Source organism: Cebidichthys violaceus, unplaced genomic scaffold (assembly GCF_023349555.1).
Source record: "Cebidichthys violaceus isolate CVI_PGR_0920_01 unplaced genomic scaffold, fCebVio1.0.p SCAF_12, whole genome shotgun sequence".
Taxonomy (NCBI): domain Eukaryota; kingdom Metazoa; phylum Chordata; class Actinopteri; order Perciformes; family Stichaeidae; genus Cebidichthys; species Cebidichthys violaceus.
In genome coordinates this window covers 8,503,722-8,522,925 of record NW_027176285.1, presented here as the reverse complement: position 1 = coordinate 8,522,925, position 19,204 = coordinate 8,503,722, and the positions used below count along the sequence as shown (strand labels likewise).

The window sequence follows — 19,204 nt, the reverse complement described above, 5'->3', positions numbered from 1 at the left end:
TAAATCAATCCTTAGCTGAAAGCTATTGGATTGGTTCCTCTATAAGTGCTAATTTTGTTATCATAGCGAATTACGTTAGTCTAGATGGATAGCCAACATTTGAGGCAGGAGCCATCGAATACTTCAAAATACAGACGTGTAAATGAAAATGTACAGGCCCTCGCCTTCGCTTATATTACATTTGTGTATGAAAAATACATGCTTTCTATGAATCCACAATAACATTACCCTCTACATAATGTAGAAACAGGCCTGCTGTTCCCCAGCTATTAAATTGCTAATCTTAGATGGCGGCATGCCTGCCAGCACCTCTTATTTTGCTTCATTTGTCCTCCTAAATTGGATGCTATAGCAGTAATGTGGTTTAGGTCACCATAGAAATACAATGTAAACCCATTTGAAGTGCTCCATTACAAAACAAATAAACTAGATCCCGTGAATAATGGCTTTAGATGCACTGCTGGGAATACAACTGCAATATTAAATTGGTGACCTCATTGCAGATAAGAAATATCTCAGAGTTGAAGGTCAGTGGCTTTGTTGTAAATGATTTCCTATCTTTAGCCGACTTTGTCCTGGCCTCGCTTGGAGCTTTTCCACCCTATCTATCCGTCAGGACAGGCCAGGCCGCTCTGCTGATAGACCTACAGGATTACAGACATGCTCCTCTTGCTCTCGCTCAGAGACGATTAGCTCGGGTTCCTCTGGGAGAGGAACCAGAGCCACTCCGGCCTCTGGGACACACTGCAGATAAGTACGACTGCGGGCAGAGGAAAAGGTTAGTTGATCTGGGGATTCAGTGACACAAAGAGCGAGGACTCTCCTCTCTTCACTGCTGATGTTTTGAAAATGAGTGGTTAAAAAAATAATCTGTGCTAAAAACTTTTCAAGCAATCAGCCTCAGAAATATTAAACATAAATCAGAACGAGTGTTCAGAGTTATTTAAGATCTGGCAAAGACTGGAACTGCATCTGCATTGTGTGGAATGTATGATTTTTTTTTATTTATTTTTTTTTATCACCGACCATAATTTAAAATATTTCATGCAGTAGCTTGAACACAAATGTGATTTAAAAAAGACAAAATTAAGTAAACATCGCCACCTAGAGTACAATTCATGAACTGTAAGTCAGTCGACTCGCAACACTTATTGGATCTTGTGATACAAACAAAAGAACAAATTTGACCATAGTTTGTAATCTATAAGTATTCATACAGAAAACGCCTCTCTAATCAATAATGTATGAATAAATGTGCACACGATGTGCCGTTTGCCGACATGAAACATATTGTTTGACATTATAATGTGCTTTGAAGTTAGGCCAGTTGAGAGAAATGGGGAAAAAAAAGGAGGCCACCAAACAATACACAGAGCATACACAGCTCGACCACACCTTCAGAATCAACACAGACTTCACACAGGTTAAGCCCTCAGAAGAGAAACAGAATTGCAAATATATTGATTGAAAACATGTTTATTTGTACAATTACACAAAGGCACAAGTGGATTAATGCACAATTGAAATGTTTTTTGATGCTCCAGGGTTAACAGTGGAGGTCAGTCCATGTGAACAGAAATGGTTTCCTGTAATAACAATGTTTACAGTCTTGTATTCTTCACTTGATGGAACTTAATGTCATAAATAAAGCCGCAACACACACACACACACAATACCATCATTTTTCATAAGAGTGAGAGCTGCACTGTTGCTGTAACAATCCTGCAACTATTTGAAATGATAAGAACACAATCATAATCTTCTGCTATAATGTTAGTTTGAATTTAAGGCATTTTGAAGACTAAATATAAAGTAGTCATATTTGGTAAGATATAATCAAAGTAATAAATATCACACTGAAAGGATAACATAAAAACAATCTTATTAAAAACACTTTTTAAAACAGGACTCTTTTCCGACACCTGAGAGGATGGACAGAGGTCCCGGGAGATCAAACAGTGTAGTCCAGCTCTGCGTTGAGATTCGCGTACATGTCGTATATAGCATCCACAGTGATGGTGTAATTAACGAGGAACTGACGCACATTCACCAAACAGTCCTCCTCTTTCACTTCCTCCCCTTTTGACAGAGCCTTGAGGAAGTTTGATTTGTAGGGAGCAGCATGTAACGCTACCTGCAACGGCCAAAAAAAGGAAAAGAAATTAGGCTCACAACATGTACATTTAAAACAATAAAGATATTGTTAAATACAGGGTATGGGAATAAGATTAACACCTAAAATATAATACAATGGCAAAGAATAAAGGGGTTTGTCGAAGACAAAATGACATAGTCGCATTAACACAACATGTATTGGTGTGGTCAGGTTCTGTACACTCCTTCCATTACATTGCTATAGATTATTAAGAACAGGAATAGGGGACATTTTCCTCACATTGAAAATCTTTTGAACAATCCAGCCGTGGTATTTCTTCAGCGCCTGTTCATACGCTTTGGTGATATTAACCCGAATTAGGTTGGGGTTGTTCTCATCTCTCTCTCCGTCTGCCAAACTCTGCAGCATGATTTGTATGAACCGGAGACCCCTGCAGGAGAAACCCAGGATTTAAAGGGGAAAAAAAGTCAGTTCAGTAGCTGAAAGTTCAACATACAGCATGACATAAGAGTAAGATCAGGGGAGCGCTCTCACCTTTTCAGCCACATCAGAGCTAATGTTGCTCCGACTTTCGGCCATTCTGCTGGATGGGCTTCTCGCTCGGCCTCCACGATGTCCTGCAGGGTGACGTACTTTGCAGGATCCTTCAGATACACTCCTTTAATTTTCTGAAATTGCACATTGGGATTAAGGTTTGGGTGTAGTAGCTGCATCATTAACCTCAAACTGATATTTGAATATCCCCAAACAATGGTATGTAAACACACAATAAAAACAAATACACAGACAGACATGTATCTTACCAGTATGTTGCCATTAATGTCCGATTTGATGACTGAAAATACGTTTGATCCCAAGCAGTCTAGAAGAAAAACAGACATTTGAGAGCAAAGCAATAAAATATGAATGACTCCATCACACTTCCCTAGCTCAGAGGAGGGGGGGGGGGGGTAATCAGCCTTTACGTACAAACAGAGGGGGGGGGGGGGAAATGCAGAGAATGCATAGTCTCGTGCACAATGGGGCCAATGTGCGCTGTGTTCAAAGAGTAAACAAAGAGTTTCTCTATAAACTAAACTGCCACAGCCGTCACAGTCACCCAACAGCTCCGCTTCTGGTATGTGTGAAATAACCCCGTCCTCGGAACGGACTAGTCACGTCAGTTGAACATGACAGCAAAGTATTAACTGTAACACCCCGCCGTCTCTCTCGCGCTCTCTCTCTCTCACTCACTCACTCACTCACTCACTCACTCACTCACTCACACACTCACACACTCACACACTCACACACACACACACACACACACACACACACACACACACACACACACAATTAGGAGTTTTATCGAGTTCATATATATACACTCACCGAAAAATGAAGGAATATGAGAGACAGACTCCAGGAACAACTTTGTGTCTATCGCCTTGTCGGGAGGCAGGTCTTTGAATTGGTTATCCAGTAAGAGAGACATGGTTCACCGGCGTGTGTGAGCGACGTGAGAGAGCGGAAAGTCGCGAGCAGCTTTCGGCTGAAAAGAACCCGGAACTCTTCTTCTTCTTGTCAGATGGGTTGAGAGCACGCGGAACCAGCCCCCTATCGCGTTCGTCCTCCTCCTCCAACAGGTGGGACATCAAACATGGGCGTGTTAAAACCCCGCTGTTTGTACACAACTCAAAACACGGACACGAGAATGAGCGAGTTGAGGTATGAATTATACTTTATTAAACCTAAGGCAGGGATTGTTTTCAACCAGAGGCAGTGGTAGGCTTTAAGTTACACAGAATTACATGTCAGGGTTGAAACCAGAGGTGGAAAGCAACTGAATACAACTGTTCACTAATCACTTAATGGTCCATACTCTTAAAATCTCTTATTGAACTTTCCTTTTAAAAAGATATTGTTATGTAGTATTGCTAGTTACTTACAGATTAACGGCCAAATCATGGTATCTGGTCTGAAACATTTGAATTACACATTCTTCTTCTTACAAATAAAAGGCTGAACTCATAAGGAATAAAATGCACATAGTTTAATAATCCATGGTGCAAAAGCAGCCTTACATGGTCTGGTATGAGCACTTACGGTGGCTAATGTTAGCAAACTTTAGATGGATGTTGAAGTATAATGGGCATTACCGAGTTACAAATAGATTACATATTTTGCATTAAGTACATCAGTGCAAACAAGTAAAATGAAGGTAATTAGTAGCTAATCACAAGACAGTCTGCATGACACCACAGGATACCACAGAAGAAGATACAAATAATAAAGATTATATAAAGATATAACAAGCAAACTGTGCAATGTAGCTTAAAGGTCATACAACTAGCTAGTAAGTGGACCTTGAGTAAAGTTTTGTTTTAAAAAAATAACCAAAGAAAAACACTTTGACTTGAAATTTACAGAAGACATGAATGGTGTAATAATCTGTACTGAAGTTGATTTAAGGACATTTTTATTTATTTTCACTTGAGCGATTACTTAAGAGAATTAACTTTACTCCCCTCATGCAGGATATTCTGGTTCTCTTTCCACCCCTGGTTGAAACTTACCTGGCTCACAACAGGTGACACATTAGAGCCAAGTTCTACAACAGGTACTTTGAGGGCACATTTACTTAATCGGCGAATGTAAACCACAGCTGTACGTATGTGACCACAGGTAGCATCTTAACACACCGGAGTTACAGCACCACACCGAATACACAGAGATCACACAAGTTGCCCATAACTTACGGCCAGCTGAGACGTCCCAAACCTCAGAAGAAAAGTTAGTCTGTGAGGAGCATCATGTTAAACAAAAGCTTATGAAAATAAACATTGGTATTTTCTTAGAGGTATGACATACAGTTTATAAATAGAATAGCATTTGGGTTATTTTGGTAAAGAATTACATGTATACATACATCTTTATATATTTGCATAATTCAAATTGATTCAAAATGGATATCACACGGGCCATCGAGGCCATCTCTGTGACAACTGCGCCCACACGCACGCACGCACGCACACACACACACACACACACACACACACACACACACACACACACACACACACACACACACACACACACACACACACACACACAATATCAGAAGTATGGCTGTAACAATTATAACTACTGATACTTTACAGAACAGTGAAATCACCTGCTGGATGGAATGAAGGTTTGCACACTCTTGGTACTGCTGGCCTTACATGGCGCTCAATTCACTGAAGCGACTTTTAAAACCACAGTTTGCTCACTAAAACAAACATTTGAACTCTAAGCAAGTGGCATAAACTATGGTTCAAGATTGAAATACTGTTGTTGCATCTTAAATACATTTAAAAAGGAAATGACCAGATGACACTGGTGTAGATGAAGGTTAATCTATTATTTCTTTGTAAGGTAAGTAATATAATAAACATTCTATAGCTTTAAGATGTTTGTTTGATTTAAAAAAGATAAATAAATCTTTTCATTAATCTGTAATCTGTTTAAGGAATGTATCTGAATGCTTACACTGATTAATATGGGGGAAAAAATGGTGTTAACACTGATTAAATTGATAAACTAGTTTGGGTGTATCAGGATTGTCTTTATGTTTTACTTAGTTGTTGTTTTCTTTGGTTGTCACAGTGACAAGTTGCTTGGCAGCTTTGGCAATGTCATAGGCGCACTGGATGACCAGCTGAGTGACCAGCTGGATGTCCGAGGCGCAGGGGTTGTGCTCTGCGGCCTTCTGGCACTCTCCGTGGAGCCGGCTGGCGCTCGAGGTGAGCAGACTCAGAGACCCTCGCACCGTCTCCGAGGACGGCCTCTGTGAGGGGAAAGGAGGGACGATGGAGACTCGGTAAGGGCCCGGACGTGACAACCTCCATAAATAAACCCTCATTGTGGTCAGTGGGCTGCGTGTGTGTGAGTGAACATAAAACAAAGTAATCCAATAAACGGTATATACAAAACTAAGTAATGCAATCAAACAATCGAAACAAGTAATTTAAGATTCCCTTTGGCTGTTTTCAAACAAACAACAAATCCCTTAATTGCTGGTGTGTGTGTGTGTGTGTGTGTGTGTGTGTGTGTGTGTGTGTGGGTGGGGGGGGGGGGGGGGGGGGGGGGGGGGGGGGGGGCATCAAGCTGTTGGTGGGAGTCATCTTACCTTGGGAAACAGGGCGGCCATCTCTTTCACGGCCATGCAGATCTTTTCTGAACAAGGCAGGAAGCTGCGGGAGATGAAGAAGAAATAAAGAAGGCTGAATGGGTGATCAACCACTCCCTTGTGCCATATATAGAAACATCAACGCAAAACAACTACCGCAGACACCACAAACCTTATCAGGAGCCAGCTGAGATCATATCAATATGACATGTTCAATTCTGCAGTTTGGCTCAAAAACACACTTCTCAAATCGTAGACACAGTACCTCGTACTGGACTCTGTTCAAATGAAATATCCCTGCCGTTTACACAACTTCAGCATTTCTACATAATGTGTGACCCACTGACAACCTGCTGTATAGGATTCACAGACTTGTTTAAAATATGGACCTGGTCTCTGAGACGTCGCCCCCCCCCCCTCAGAAAACAGGATGTGAACACAAGAAACCTGTTTGGTGAAACTTAACGCTGTGGATTTGGCAGGCACCAGGGGAATACGTGGTCATGTGATGTTTGTTTCCTGTCAGCTGCGTTTTTAAGACCCAATGCAGACCCCCAGCAGACACAAGGACAGAGGCCAGTCTATGAAGCTAAAAATCAGTGGCTCTCAGTGCTGGAAACTATTGAAAACCACTGACCCAGACGCAGCTGAGACGGAGGATGAAACACCATTTACCCGTTTCAAAAGAACGGGCAGAATGGCAGAATAAAATCGTGGTTCAAGCTTTATAGAGCATGAAATAATGAGAAGATTTGACTTTTAGGAGTTATCAACCACATTTCAAGTTGACAAATTTGATACTTTGTAATTATAATACCATCAATGATAAACTACCTCTCATGTTTGGTCTCCTGGGCGGCTCTCAGAAGCTCCTGTATGTTCTTAGTGATCTGCTCCGTCTTACAGATGACGTCCTCTGTGCACGGCAGGGTGGCGTCTTCCTCACCCTCCTCCCTCGGCTCCATCGCTTCAGAGGCTGGAAGAGGGCTGCTAAAAATGAAAAGGAAAAAAATACATCATCACAGTTTACAGCTATTTGCATAACTCTAAAAATAAAACACTTTAAAAAATATATATCATAGTTTTGGATCGGAGATTCTGATTTTTATTTCTGATTTGTTGCACAGAGACTGTGAATTAAGTGAAATACCATTCCCTGTAGTAAAACAAATGCAATCTGGCTTTTAATTTGGAATTACAACAATACAGCAGAGTTTAGGTCTGGGGATCAATTCAGCAGGTTTCATCTAAATCAAACATTTATTAACATAACGTACTCAAATTGTAACAGTAGTTGACTTAAACTAGCTATTAGTGTCCTATCTTCAGTATAGAACTGGATGCAGTTATTTATTCCTACTCAACAAATAGCAGTGACTATAATCAGATGACATGTGCTACTGGCTCTGGCTCGTATGTTTATTTTATTTTTTATTGCAACTGGCAGCTTACTTGAGACCGGTGCAAGTTCTAATATGTGAACTTAGTCCTATACAGTCAAGCCTGTTCCAATCAAGGACTCTTCCTAAAACATCTGTCAGAACTAATGTTAGTCAAGCTTCCCCCTCTGTCTTCATGTGACCTTTAACTTTGTACACTTCTGCTACGACGATGTCATCAACTTCCGCAAACAAAAAACACGAAGAAAAAAACCTTTTATCATTTATTTAACTTCAAAAATGCATTTCTTACGCCATTCAGTAAATACCGCATGCACCTTATAATAACTTAATATCAATGAAATTACATAAAGTTGATTTTAACAAATGAACTGAGGATTTCTTTGTGTTATATCAGTGGTGAAATATAAAAATATGTACAAACTAGTGTTTAAAATCAAAACTGTGTTTAAAAACCTACAGTGTCACAATCGGTGCCATTTTGCATGAGGTGGGTACAAAGTTTACACGACTGTTCTCACCCAGTCTCCTCCAGTTCAGAGTGGTTTGGCGTCGTGTCGTAATCACTCTCCAGCATCATACTCTGTCCTTCCAGACTGCAGCCCTAAAGAGACATCAGCAAATCACCGTAAATCAAACGCAGTATATCGTGTGTATGGTTAGCACGCGCACACATCACCACAGCAACTGTAGGCACATACAAATCAGAATCATGCATTTCTGATAGTTCACACTATCAGACATTTGGTTTTTAAAAGCAGACGAAGAGAAAGAGACAACCGGGTCGTTGTGGTGCAACAGCCTGTACTGCAGTGGATGCGATTAGTAGCGAAGAAGTCCTGATGTAAACTTTGGGTGCACTTATCAGTGGCTAGGACTAATGAGCACATTGTGACGAGCCGTTTCATCTATCTTTCATGGATATTGGACTCTGCTGCCTCATCATTCAAACAGCAATCATCACCTCTGATGAAGCAGCTCTGGACCTGTTCAGACAGCTGAACTGAAGCAGAGGCACTGTCGTGCATGCAGGCAGGCAGGCGATACTGATAAAAAAAAAAAAGCAGTTTAAAAGACACAGGTCAGGAGAGAGAAGACTGTGGGGTCAAGCAGAGGGGGGGGGACAGTTTTCACCGTCCCCCTGGGGCTGCGTCTGAACCGAGGGGGGGGACTTCTGTACTTAACCCTTCGAGATCGCTCGTCCCTCGACCAGGACAGGGAAGAGGGGAAGGTAGGGAGGGAGGAAGCAGCCGTCCCCAAAGGACCCCTCCCAATCTAGAAAGGGGTCAAACCAAGTTGAGCATACTCTATTGAGATGCATTGAATGAATGATTGAATGAAATCAATGAAAAACACCCGACACCAGCCCCAAGCCAGTCATTATTTTTGTCTCGTGATGACCATCCAGCCGGATCGTTGGCGCTCCTGTGCTTACATTGGTTGGGAAGGGTTGTAAAACGACTCCGTCATCGTGCCGAGCCGCTTCGACCCGGTGGGGGTACTGCCTCGGGGAGGAGCCCGTCTCGTACATGGACATGGCGCGGCCTCCGCGGGGCGGGTGTCGACCAAAGGGCCCCTGGAGGGGCTGTTGTCCGCTGGGGGGTTGCCATCGCAGCGTTGTGTTTTCGGTCTGCAGGGAGCTCAGCTGCAGGAGAACAAAGCATCTTTCAAGTCAACTCTAGCTGGGGGGGGGGGGGGGGGGGGACAACGACGGACGATCTCCTTACAAAAGCTCAGACAGACATCAATAATAGAGCAGAATACAGCTGGGAGAAGAGCAATTCCTGTATGTCGAGTTCACCGTCACCTTTGTTTTTGGTTTCTCATTGAAGTTTTTCTCACAACAGAAAGGTTTGTTTCTTTGGCAAATGAAATACTGACACTGTTTGTTGACAGCGACTTCTGAAGCATGAACCCTTGAGAAACTGCTGCACAAGTGGTTGCCCTTATTTACATGAAGAGCATTTGGAAACTGAAAAAAGCGATGGGGAACGTAACTTGTTCTGTTTTCTGTCAACAATTACAGTCCATAGGTAGGTTAGGAAATGTCTTGAGGTTCACTGTGTCAGCAATTGAGGTTTTGATGGGTGCAAAAAGAGGTCATGGAGATAAGGGAGTGGAATAGAGGATGACCACCGTGTCAAATGAAAGCAGTATGGTGTGGACTTCATAAACCAGCAGGAGGAGGCAGCAGCACACTGTGTTGACGCCGTCTCTCAGCCGACTGAAGTGAGAAATAAAATTGGCTCTGGAGAATTTTGATGGAAAGAAGATAAACAAACGCTGCCTTCTCCCATAATGGATTCATAGGTCATAAATCTTGCTGTCTAAACTTCTTCCTTGTCTATATAAAAAATATATTTTGTATGCATGCAAATTTGGCCCCAAAGATCAGACATTGGCAACATTATCAGTTGCTCAACTGCCTCGTAGCGGCAACTAAAAATGGGCAAACTAAATAAATTCATCAGGTCCCTGGAGTTTGGATCTGTGGCAGCAATAGGAACGTCAAATGTTAAAGAGGTGAAATGCATGCCTCTCCAAAACAGATTCATTTGGTAGAAATATATTTTGCCAACAGAGAAGGATTTCCTCAAAACCGCAGCAATTAAACTGAAAGAAATCTAAATTCAACTGGAGCCAAGTGAGACTTTTTGAACTACTGACTATTAAGGACCTGAAAGCAATATGACTGGACCAAAAAATATGTAGAGACCGGTTGTGTGTTGCCAAAGCTTGCTACATGCTTTCTGCCGGCGTCAGAGATCTAACTTAATGATAGGTTTGTAATGGTGAGTGCTGAGCTGATAACTGTGAGCATTCTCCCACACTCAAACTCTAAACACAGCAACATTTAGGTGGTTTGTGGCTGTATGATGGTTCTATAGATTTACAATGACGGATCATAATGTCCACTGTGGTTACCATTGGTTGATTAGTACTTGGTTCTTGTGATATATGACATTTTGTATCCTCAATCTGTTTTAGACCACACTAACTATAACATCCGACCGTGTTTTGCGTTTTCACTGAGCAGCAAAGCAGAGGAAGTTAAATTAGATAAATTATAACCACAGGAACTTTACCCCATCCAGAAACATTAGCAGCCATTTTCTCTGTCGCACTAGAAGTGAAGAATTGCAATCGAAAACCTTCTATGACATTTCCATCCACTTATAGGTCAAAATCTGGTCTTCTATGCAACTACATATTCATATTCATCATTCACACATCGTATAATTCTGAAAAGGGAAGAGGTTATGTCCGACACATTCTAACAGGCATGAGCTTAACATAAATTACTAATGTCTGTGGGTGAAATCAAATCACTAAATGTCTCCAGTAACATGAGGAAGGATCACGTCTAGGACACAGACTCAAATGTAACACTAAATGTTTTAGAGTCAAGAGGAAAGAAAGGCGACCAACACTATAAACCATAAATCCAGAACAAAGTGGCCTCTAATTATGGGTCTTGAAATATTAATGTGTACTACCATCTAATTAAAGAGCTGGAAATCAAACATGAGGGCATACTTAGTTTGCACACATTCCTGCAAAAACAAAAACGTGGACGTGATCTGCAGCACGATTCCCACTTTGCGTATCAATCACATGTGAATTTACGAACCTTGCCCTGCATGCTACGCAGCTCTTCACTGAGGTGACAGTTGACTTTAAGAAGCTGTTGTATTTTGGCTTCTGATGCAGTGAGGGCACTCTTCACCTCCATGAATTCCTGTACTGTGATCGGTCCATCAGAGAGGTCAGATGACTCGGAGCTCTGCGGCAGAAGGAAGGAAAGCATTTGATCAGTTTCCAGACATGCAGCAGGACGTTCTACCTAATGTCTCAGTAGAGTATAGCAGCAGGTTCCACCAATCATTAACCTTGGTCCTTCCATCATTGCAGCTGTCCCCGCAGGTGGCCTCTTGCACCGGGTCTTCATCCGATGCTACGCTGTCGTAATCGGGCTGGTCGTTGTCCTGGCTTTCACTGTTATGGCGGCTGTCTATTCCCTGAAGGATCAGCTCCACGCTCTCTGCAGGCGGACCACCAGAACAAAGCATGAGAGATCAAACAAGCCCTGCTGGCTACAGGCAGCTGTATAAAGCAAATAGCTAAGGAACACATTGTATTTACTGAAAACTCAAAAATCAGGACTAGCGCTTCATTAATACACAGCTCACAATCAAAAAGGCTGTAATGTGATTTGCTATGATTTACAGAATGCAGGAATTTTCATCATTAAATCTGTGTTTGGCACCGTTTCTGTACAAACATCTGGTCTACATTCTAATTGTGACCTATATAGATGACACATTTATATGCAAAATTCAATACCGGCTTCCTGAATCTTACTTGCAACAGCATATTTAGGCTTTCTTCACAGCATATTCTTAGTTTTCTCTTCTGTGTATATGCTAATGAACACATTTAATGCAAAATAAACATAAAAAAACTACACATAAGTATATTAGCAAGGAACTTCAAGGTCTGCTAACATAGAAACAGAAAGATGTGTTGTACCTTTGGGACTGTCGCAGGAATTCCCCCACTGCCGTCGTTTAGCATCAGTTAGAATATCAATAACCAGGGTGGCAAACTCATGAGCACTAAACCGTGCCAATTTTTGACGACCCTGAGAACATAAATGTATCAAAAACACACAAAGGATAAAAAATATGGCATCAATGTTAAGTCCAGGACTCACACAACAAGTTAAAGTTCAAACACGGGGCAGTACCGGTGCAATCACTTGCCTGGTTTCTGGTAGAGGAGTACTCTGGATTGACCGGCAGAAAAGGCACGACTGTGGTGTCTGTTACAAGAGTGCTGTGGTTCTGAGTGGCCAACCACACTGAAAAATATATATATATATTTAAGAGAGATCAAAAAACAGGCATAAAAATAATTATTTATTGCATAATTTTACACTTCTTGCAATTTCACCTGCATCCGTTTCTCTTCGGTCAACTTCATCGTAAACATCCATGGCAAGTTCTTCAAACTGATGGTTACTTAGCTGGGCAGAAAATAAAGCAGAATTTCTCTTTCACTCTCAAAATAATAATACAAAAAAAAATTAATATTTACTTTTTGTAAAAATGACTCACCGACTGGAGCTTCTTCTTCGCAGCTTTTGCAAACTCGGACAAATCCAGGCTGCTTTGAGCAAAAACAATAAACAGATTATTTTTTTGTCCACACAAAGAAAGAGAGAAACAACGGCAAAACATACTTACTTATTTCTTATCCATCAAAAGAATGCAGCATAGGATATGATAAGCATAAGATTGTAATTATTTTAAGTACAACACATAGCATCGACAAGTAGCTAGCTAGGCGTCTGTCGGAGCTTACTGTCTCACCATTTTTTTTTCTGTGTATTACAAGATCTGCAAAACAAGGAGGTGCAAAACAAAATCCAAATATGACTTAAACTAGAATCACCACCTTGCAGTCGTACACCTCCGCCAACGAGTCTAGTTGCATCCATGTCTAAATGTCATTACTTCATCATTTTATCCCAATTTATGTGAAATGATCATAATAAGCAGAGGAATTCTTAAGTCACGGCCAAAAATGGGTTTTGTGAGATCACAGCGACCAAAATCAAAATCAGTTCAACCTGATGCAAGTGGATGTTTTTTTGCCAAATTTGAAGAAACTTGTTGAAATTTTGCATTGAATGGTACTGACGTGAGGTCACCGTGATCTTTGACCACCAAAATCAAATCACTTCATTGAGTCCAGGTGGAAGTTTGTGCCAAATGTGCAGAAATCCCCTCCAAGCTTTCCTGACATATCACGTTCACAAGATAAAAATATCTATTACCTGTCTGCCATCTGTGGAATGATGAAGTGTTGTCCGTTTCTGTGATCTACAACAAAACAAGGACATGACAGTTAACCACTACCATAGATTTAAATAAAAAAAACATCAGCTCTAAAATGCCATGCAGCAGCTATGCTACCTCACCTGGTCTTCTTCCACAAAGGTAAAATGTTAAGCGGTCAGTGAGCTCATACTGTATCTCCACCAGCCTCTCTGCCAGATCCTGATGCCCAGCTTGTCTGCACAGATTAGGAATAAAAAGGTCACCATTCAGAAATAGAACACTGATCTAAGGCTACAGAAGGCCTCAGGTAGAATGCCATCCATTTCAAAACTCTGTGTCTACAACAATACATTTTGAATCTAGAGTACAAAGTTGAGTTTATAACTCAAGATTCTAAGTAATGAGCATAAAACTGTAGCAGGGGTGTGGGTGTTACCTGGGCCTGGTAAGCAGTCATGTTTAGACACCACTAAGCTGTTATGCCAGTAACACTATAAAAAAAAAGTTTTGTTTTTACTTTGATTTGTTTCAGCAAAATTATTCTAGGTAGAATCTATGTGCAATGCAGATATTATTTTTTTGAATCTATTTTTTATGTCCAGGCCTTTATTCCTACTTTTGATAAACTAGTTGAGCTGATTCAGCTGCTTCAGCTGCTTCAGCTAGTCACACTCTTATTGAATTACTCAGACTGACAGAATGCCACTGGGTCTGGGTCTGATTGCTCTTTCCCCATTTCTAACTCGACATTTTCTACCAGTTTTGACCCGTTTTTGTTTAGCTTCTGTCACTTCCCTTTTTAGTCATAATGTGCATCATTTCCTAACATCAAAATATATAAATAGTATGCACGCTACACACACTTTTTTTTTTTTCTTCTTCTGTGTACAATACAAGTGTGTTCAATCTCCAAAAGGATGTGTATCATTTCCTGCCACGAGTGAGCTGGGCTGTGTCTGTTAAGGCGATGCTTGCAGCCACACTATAAGGTTAGTCATGCAAACAGCGACAGTAGAAGCTGTTGGCTGTGTTTTCTACACAGCCTCACTGTGAGATCTTATCACAGAGCTCTCCAGAAATCATGGGTGACGAACTGTGAACTAACTATGATGGGCAATACACCTCAATGCTTCAAAACCACAAGTTCTATATCGAGGCATCGCTAAAATGATACGGTGTAAGTAACATTACATAGTGTTGGTGCTGACTTACCCTAATAAACGTCGCTTAGTACAACAAATTAAAAAGATGAACTGATAACACGGGCCCTGTTTCACCTTGCATAATCAATAGGGGTCTTTCCACTGGAGTCCAGAGCCCCGGGATCAGCTCCATAAACTGCCAACAGTTCTGCTTGTAACATCTGTCCTGCCTTTGCTGCTATGTGTAGTGGAGTGTTTCCTTTCTCCTGTTGTGCCAAAAAAAACAACACAATGATGACGCATCAGTATTATGTCCAACGTTAACCGTGTTACCTTTTTTTGTTTTTTTTTGCTTATTCCACTACACTTACTGGATGGAAGAAGTTGGCCTGTGCTCCCAAAGATAAGAGTCTGAGGCAGGTCTCCAGGTTTCCAGTCCGAACACTGGAGTGGAGTTGCTAAAAGGAGATCGACAAGTAGTTTGATTAAGAATTTGATTGTATCATACACACAGTGTAAATAGACTCGCCCAGAACTGAGTGACTAATGTGAGTTTCCTGCTGGAAATATCATTTTTGATACAAAGTTAGATAATTGCAAGTAAGGGATACCACAAGGATTACATGTCTAAAAGGTGCACAGATAGAATAATATACGTTTATGGGTGCATTCTGTCTTCTGTGCATACACCTACATGCACTTTAGTCAACCATAAATGATTATTGCAATCCCTACTGTAACCATGTGTATAATACAGCTTGTCCTTAAAATATTTGGGAATATTAAGGAATTATAGAGAATTCAGAGCACAGATGCAAGAAGAGACTTGAGGTCAGACATGCTATACTATATGTCACAGTCCTAGCATGACCATTACAAGACAATGTGAGTGGCAGTATGTCACAGCAACACTGAATACTAAAAATCTATCTATAAATAGACCAAACTATTTCTGAAATTTATAGGAAGTGGTCACATATCACAGTTAAAAAACAAAAAAGCAGTTGCTGTACAATGGTAAAGCAAGTGATTCTGCAAATGTTCGGCTTTATTTAATTTAAGCTCCAAGAAGCTTATTTGCATTGGACAATGTTTGGTTATTCTTACATCTAAAAATGCTTGTAAATGAGGAATGTAGAGAAATAGAGCCATGTCTCACCTTGCTGAGGTCTTTAGCGGTAACACTGTCATCCTCCCGACAAGGCATCCGATGGACGTACACCAACATCTGATATTTGGCTTTGATGAACTCGGTCTTGTTGGGACTGGAAACAACAAAACTTGCTCACATCTAAAACCAGAAAAACTGAACATCTGGACAACAGTTGCTATTTCAAAGTGATCACCACCTCACATTATCATATGTATGTTTGTTTAAGACAAACAACTATCAAAACAACCGGGGATGTCCTGGTGTCTAATACTGAAATCAGACACAAGATCTGCAAATGCAAGTAACAGTATTTAATTGGTGGCAAAGCAATTCCTCCATTAAGTAATCCACTATTTCACTTCACAGGATTCTGCATATCTTGGCGTCCCTTAAAACAAATAAAAAAGCTCTCCTTCTGTGAACCCCACCCCTCTTGCAATATGCTTTCAAATTGTTGAAGACATCCACATCCAAACTCTATCTATCTATCTATCTATCTATCTATCTATCTCCTTCCTCACTGTCATGACCAACTTTGTCTCTGTTGATCTCTGTACAGATAAAGGACTCTACAGTATACTAAATTATTGGGGAAGCTAGCCACAAAGCATATCTTTGTTTTTGACATTAATAGACAATAAGAAAACTCCAACCCATGTCGTTACATAAATACTAAAATACTTCCTTGTTTTGTGAATGAAGGAAGTTGCAGCAGCTGACCACTCAACAACTTACACAACTCCGCCCTGATAGTTCCTAAACGATCAGAAGCTACGATCCCCTGCAAAGGGACCTGTTACACCTACACCTGTTGTTTTACTCCTGCAACTATCCTACAGGAACTAAATGTAGTCCTAGTTCCTACTGTCGAAACACAGGTTGATTTCCTGAGTCACTTAAAAGGCTCTTATTCCCCTGTGAAAGTTCCTGCGATGGAAGCACCCAATATGGCGGCATTCATCCTGAATCCTCTATTTGGGACGGAGGATAGCTGCTTCTGTTTGGTGCATTGCGTACTCACCGTCTGCTTTTTGTCTGGTGATTGAATGTGTTTACTCTTAGTGTGAGGGTCGGGTTCAGCATGGCTGTGTTTACATGTGGCCGACTGTTTATCTTTACTGCACCAGCCCCACCAGACCGGCCTCGTGTTTATACCTGGCAGTGGATGCGAGTGACTTCATCACATCACGTTGTTTTTCTATGTCTTCTGAGTTACAGTACATACTGTTTGTTTGAAAAAGCATCAAAAATCCAAACCCTTTAAATATCACTACAGTGAATATTCAAACAAATTGAAAAATTGATGAGCAGGATATCGCCACTTGCACTTAACTGAACATTAATTTGGTTGAGTGTTCCCCATCTGCATGTGATCACGTCACTTCATTTCCTAAAGTTGCTTGAGACTGACGGCCCATGAGTCATCATGGTACAGAGGGTTCAATTATGCATGTTCACTGACCTTAACTGTGAAAATCAATAATGCCAATAGAGCTTTATACCAAAGTGCACACAAGCATATCAGAATCAGGACGGACGCATCAAAAATACTTAAAAGCACTTACTGAACTCTGTCCTGGGGGTTGGCTTTGCGCTTCCCACTCAATGAAGAAGAGGAAGGGTCCAGAAGGCTATGCTCCCATATGGAATTAGCTCCATTGCCATACAGCGTCTGCACCATCTAAAACAAGAAAGCACATTAGACTTGAGGGTGTCCTCTCTAGTCACTTGATGGTTTGCCTGATTGTGCAAAACCATTGTATTATATATCACAGTTTTGATACGTAAAGATTCTCTACATTTGCATCTGGACGCGTTTGTGTATTTTGGGGACAGTGTCCCCCTGTCTCCTCACCTGTAACTGGGAGGCTGGCCATGGAGAATGAGTCAGATGTCGGACTTGAGAGCTGTGTCGCCCCAGACCTCGATGGATGCTGCAGCACTCATCGCAGATCAAGACACCCCTGTTAACAGAGGCCCAGCGTGGCTCTGGAAGGAGATTTAACTTAAACGTTAACAGCCAGACGAGGATATATTCGCTAATTGACAGCAACAGAATCACACCTCAGTCGCTTCCTAGTGTCTTCGCCACAATCACAAATGCAACCAGGCGTGGGTTTGTTGTGCGACAACATTAGCTTACTTGTTATCAGCAAGTTATACGTAGCGAGCTGGGTGAATAATAAGCTAATGCTTCTGGTGTAAACCTTCATTCAAGGCAATTCAAGCGAAGAGTTTCAGAAGCAGACAAGTTAACGTGATTAACACCACACAGGCACGACACATTGTATAAATGTTTCCAACAGGAAGAACAAGTTGTGTTAAAAACCCTTAAAAATACCCAGCTAGGTACTTGCTAATCAATAACTTGGTAACGTTAACTATGGGTTAGCTAACTGGACGTAAGTTGTAGAGAGGGCTAGCTGGTTAGCTAGGCAGCTAAAGCTAGCTTGTTTGACATCCTACCCGGAGCACTGCAATCAGCGCAGACCTCTCTGCTTCGTACTCGCTTTGACATCCCTCGTTAGAAATCCTTTGGAGTCCAGAAGAGACAAATGTTTGAAAGATACGCTACAACACAGCTTGACAGAAATACGAACGGGATTGCCCGCCCTGGCAGATCGTATTCACCGATTCAGGCAAAGCAACTGTGCTCGTCTGCCCCCCTCCCCTACTGTTGAACAAAGCAGTGTCCTATTCCAACACTCACACAGCCTCCTCTGTGCCTCCTTGACTGCTTTCTTCCTTGTTTCCTTGATGTCTATCCTATGCAACTATATCGTCCGACCAACTCACTAATGAGTGCCTATTTGCTAGGTGCATTATGCCGCTTGAGTTACTATAGTCTAGGTAGAAAGATGAAAATGAAAAGAATAATTGACAAAGTTTACTTTTACTTACATCATCAACTTTAAACATCTACTGCACTTTTTATTCCACTACAGTTATCTGACAGCTAATAACTATAATTACTTTGCAGAATGGGATCTCATGAAAATACCCAACAATGTGTTAAATAGCTTAGTTAGAATAAGTTGCCCATTGTTGCAGCTATTCCATACAAAATGCTGTTTAAGTGCATTTTGATACAGACTTTCGCTAATGTAAAGGATTTGAATACTTCTTCAACTTGATCCTTGGTTTACCACATTGGATCCAATCACAGTGATTTTAGACTGAGCTCACTGCATTATATTCTCATGGTATCCCCAATCACACCATCTTTCCTTGTCATTGGACCCGTCAAAGAGGCATCTTTGTTTCTATTGTGCAGTCAAGTGTATCTAACCCAACATCGGCCTGAAAGCTTTTACTTGCACTAGGCTTATCATTTCCCTGCTGATGAGGAATTTGGATCGCGTGTCCTGCAGTCAATGTGTTCATTCATGTTGGTGTTTCT

The 19,204-nt window shown here is 41.2% G+C and overlaps 2 protein-coding genes and 1 long non-coding RNA gene across 6 annotated transcripts; 1 reads left to right on the top strand and 2 right to left on the bottom strand.

The window, feature by feature from the left end:
- The first annotated feature begins 619 nt into the window (after positions 1 to 619).
- On the top strand, positions 620 to 11,949 carry LOC137869065 (uncharacterized). Its single transcript, XR_011102261.1, has 3 exons — positions 620 to 778; positions 5,744 to 5,957; positions 11,579 to 11,949. It is a non-coding gene; the product is annotated as an uncharacterized lncRNA (long non-coding RNA).
- On the bottom strand, positions 1,461 to 3,683 carry LOC137869064 (glycolipid transfer protein-like). The gene is made up of 5 exons (XM_068706177.1): positions 3,488 to 3,683; positions 2,920 to 2,978; positions 2,651 to 2,784; positions 2,396 to 2,546; positions 1,461 to 2,134 (listed from the first exon to the last, which is right to left on the bottom strand). Exons 1-5 carry the CDS (start codon positions 3,588 to 3,590, stop codon positions 1,952 to 1,954), a joined length of 630 nt encoding a protein of 209 aa, XP_068562278.1. The 5' UTR covers positions 3,591 to 3,683; the 3' UTR covers positions 1,461 to 1,951.
- Positions 3,819 to 18,462, bottom strand: git2b (G protein-coupled receptor kinase interacting ArfGAP 2b). 4 transcript variants are annotated; one of them, XM_068706172.1, is made up of 20 exons: positions 18,271 to 18,462; positions 17,660 to 17,793; positions 17,370 to 17,485; positions 15,811 to 15,916; positions 15,023 to 15,109; positions 14,787 to 14,917; positions 13,650 to 13,744; positions 13,506 to 13,551; positions 12,784 to 12,835; positions 12,620 to 12,692; positions 12,430 to 12,527; positions 12,197 to 12,308; positions 11,557 to 11,708; positions 11,298 to 11,450; positions 9,102 to 9,311; positions 8,852 to 8,941; positions 8,188 to 8,270; positions 7,101 to 7,256; positions 6,267 to 6,330; positions 3,819 to 5,924 (listed from the first exon to the last, which is right to left on the bottom strand). In XM_068706172.1, exons 1-20 carry the CDS (start codon positions 18,320 to 18,322, stop codon positions 5,715 to 5,717), a joined length of 2,220 nt encoding a protein of 739 aa, XP_068562273.1. In that variant the 5' UTR covers positions 18,323 to 18,462; the 3' UTR covers positions 3,819 to 5,714. The 4 variants fall into 4 exon arrangements, with proteins under 4 accessions (XP_068562273.1, XP_068562276.1, XP_068562274.1 ...); XM_068706175.1 differs by having other exon boundaries at positions 7,101 to 7,253; XM_068706173.1 differs by having other exon boundaries at positions 12,784 to 12,832.
- Positions 18,463 to 19,204: the final 742 nt, after the last annotated feature.

Bases quoted from the DNA above. Each gene is read 5' to 3' on its own strand.
- git2b (XM_068706172.1), bottom strand. From the start codon at position 18,322: ATGTCAAAGCGAGTACGAAGCAGAGAGGTCTGCGCTGATTGCAGTGCT. The intron at 13,745-14,786 runs GTGAAACAGGGC...TAATCTGTGCAG, and splicing joins ACCCCTATTGATTATGCAAG to ACAAGCTGGGCATCAGGATC. The intron at 8,271-8,851 runs GTTAAGTACAGA...ATGTCTCTTTAG, and splicing joins GGGACGAGCGATCTCGAAGG to GGCTGCAGTCTGGAAGGACA.
- LOC137869064 (XM_068706177.1), bottom strand. From the start codon at position 3,590: ATGTCTCTCTTACTGGATAACCAATTCAAAGACCTGCCTCCCGACAAG. The intron at 2,979-3,487 runs GTGAGTGTATAT...TTTTTCTTCTAG, and splicing joins TCATATTCCTTCATTTTTCG to ACTGCTTGGGATCAAACGTA. The intron at 2,135-2,395 runs GTGAGGAAAATG...TGGCCGTTGCAG, and splicing joins TTGTTCAAAAGATTTTCAAT to GTAGCGTTACATGCTGCTCC.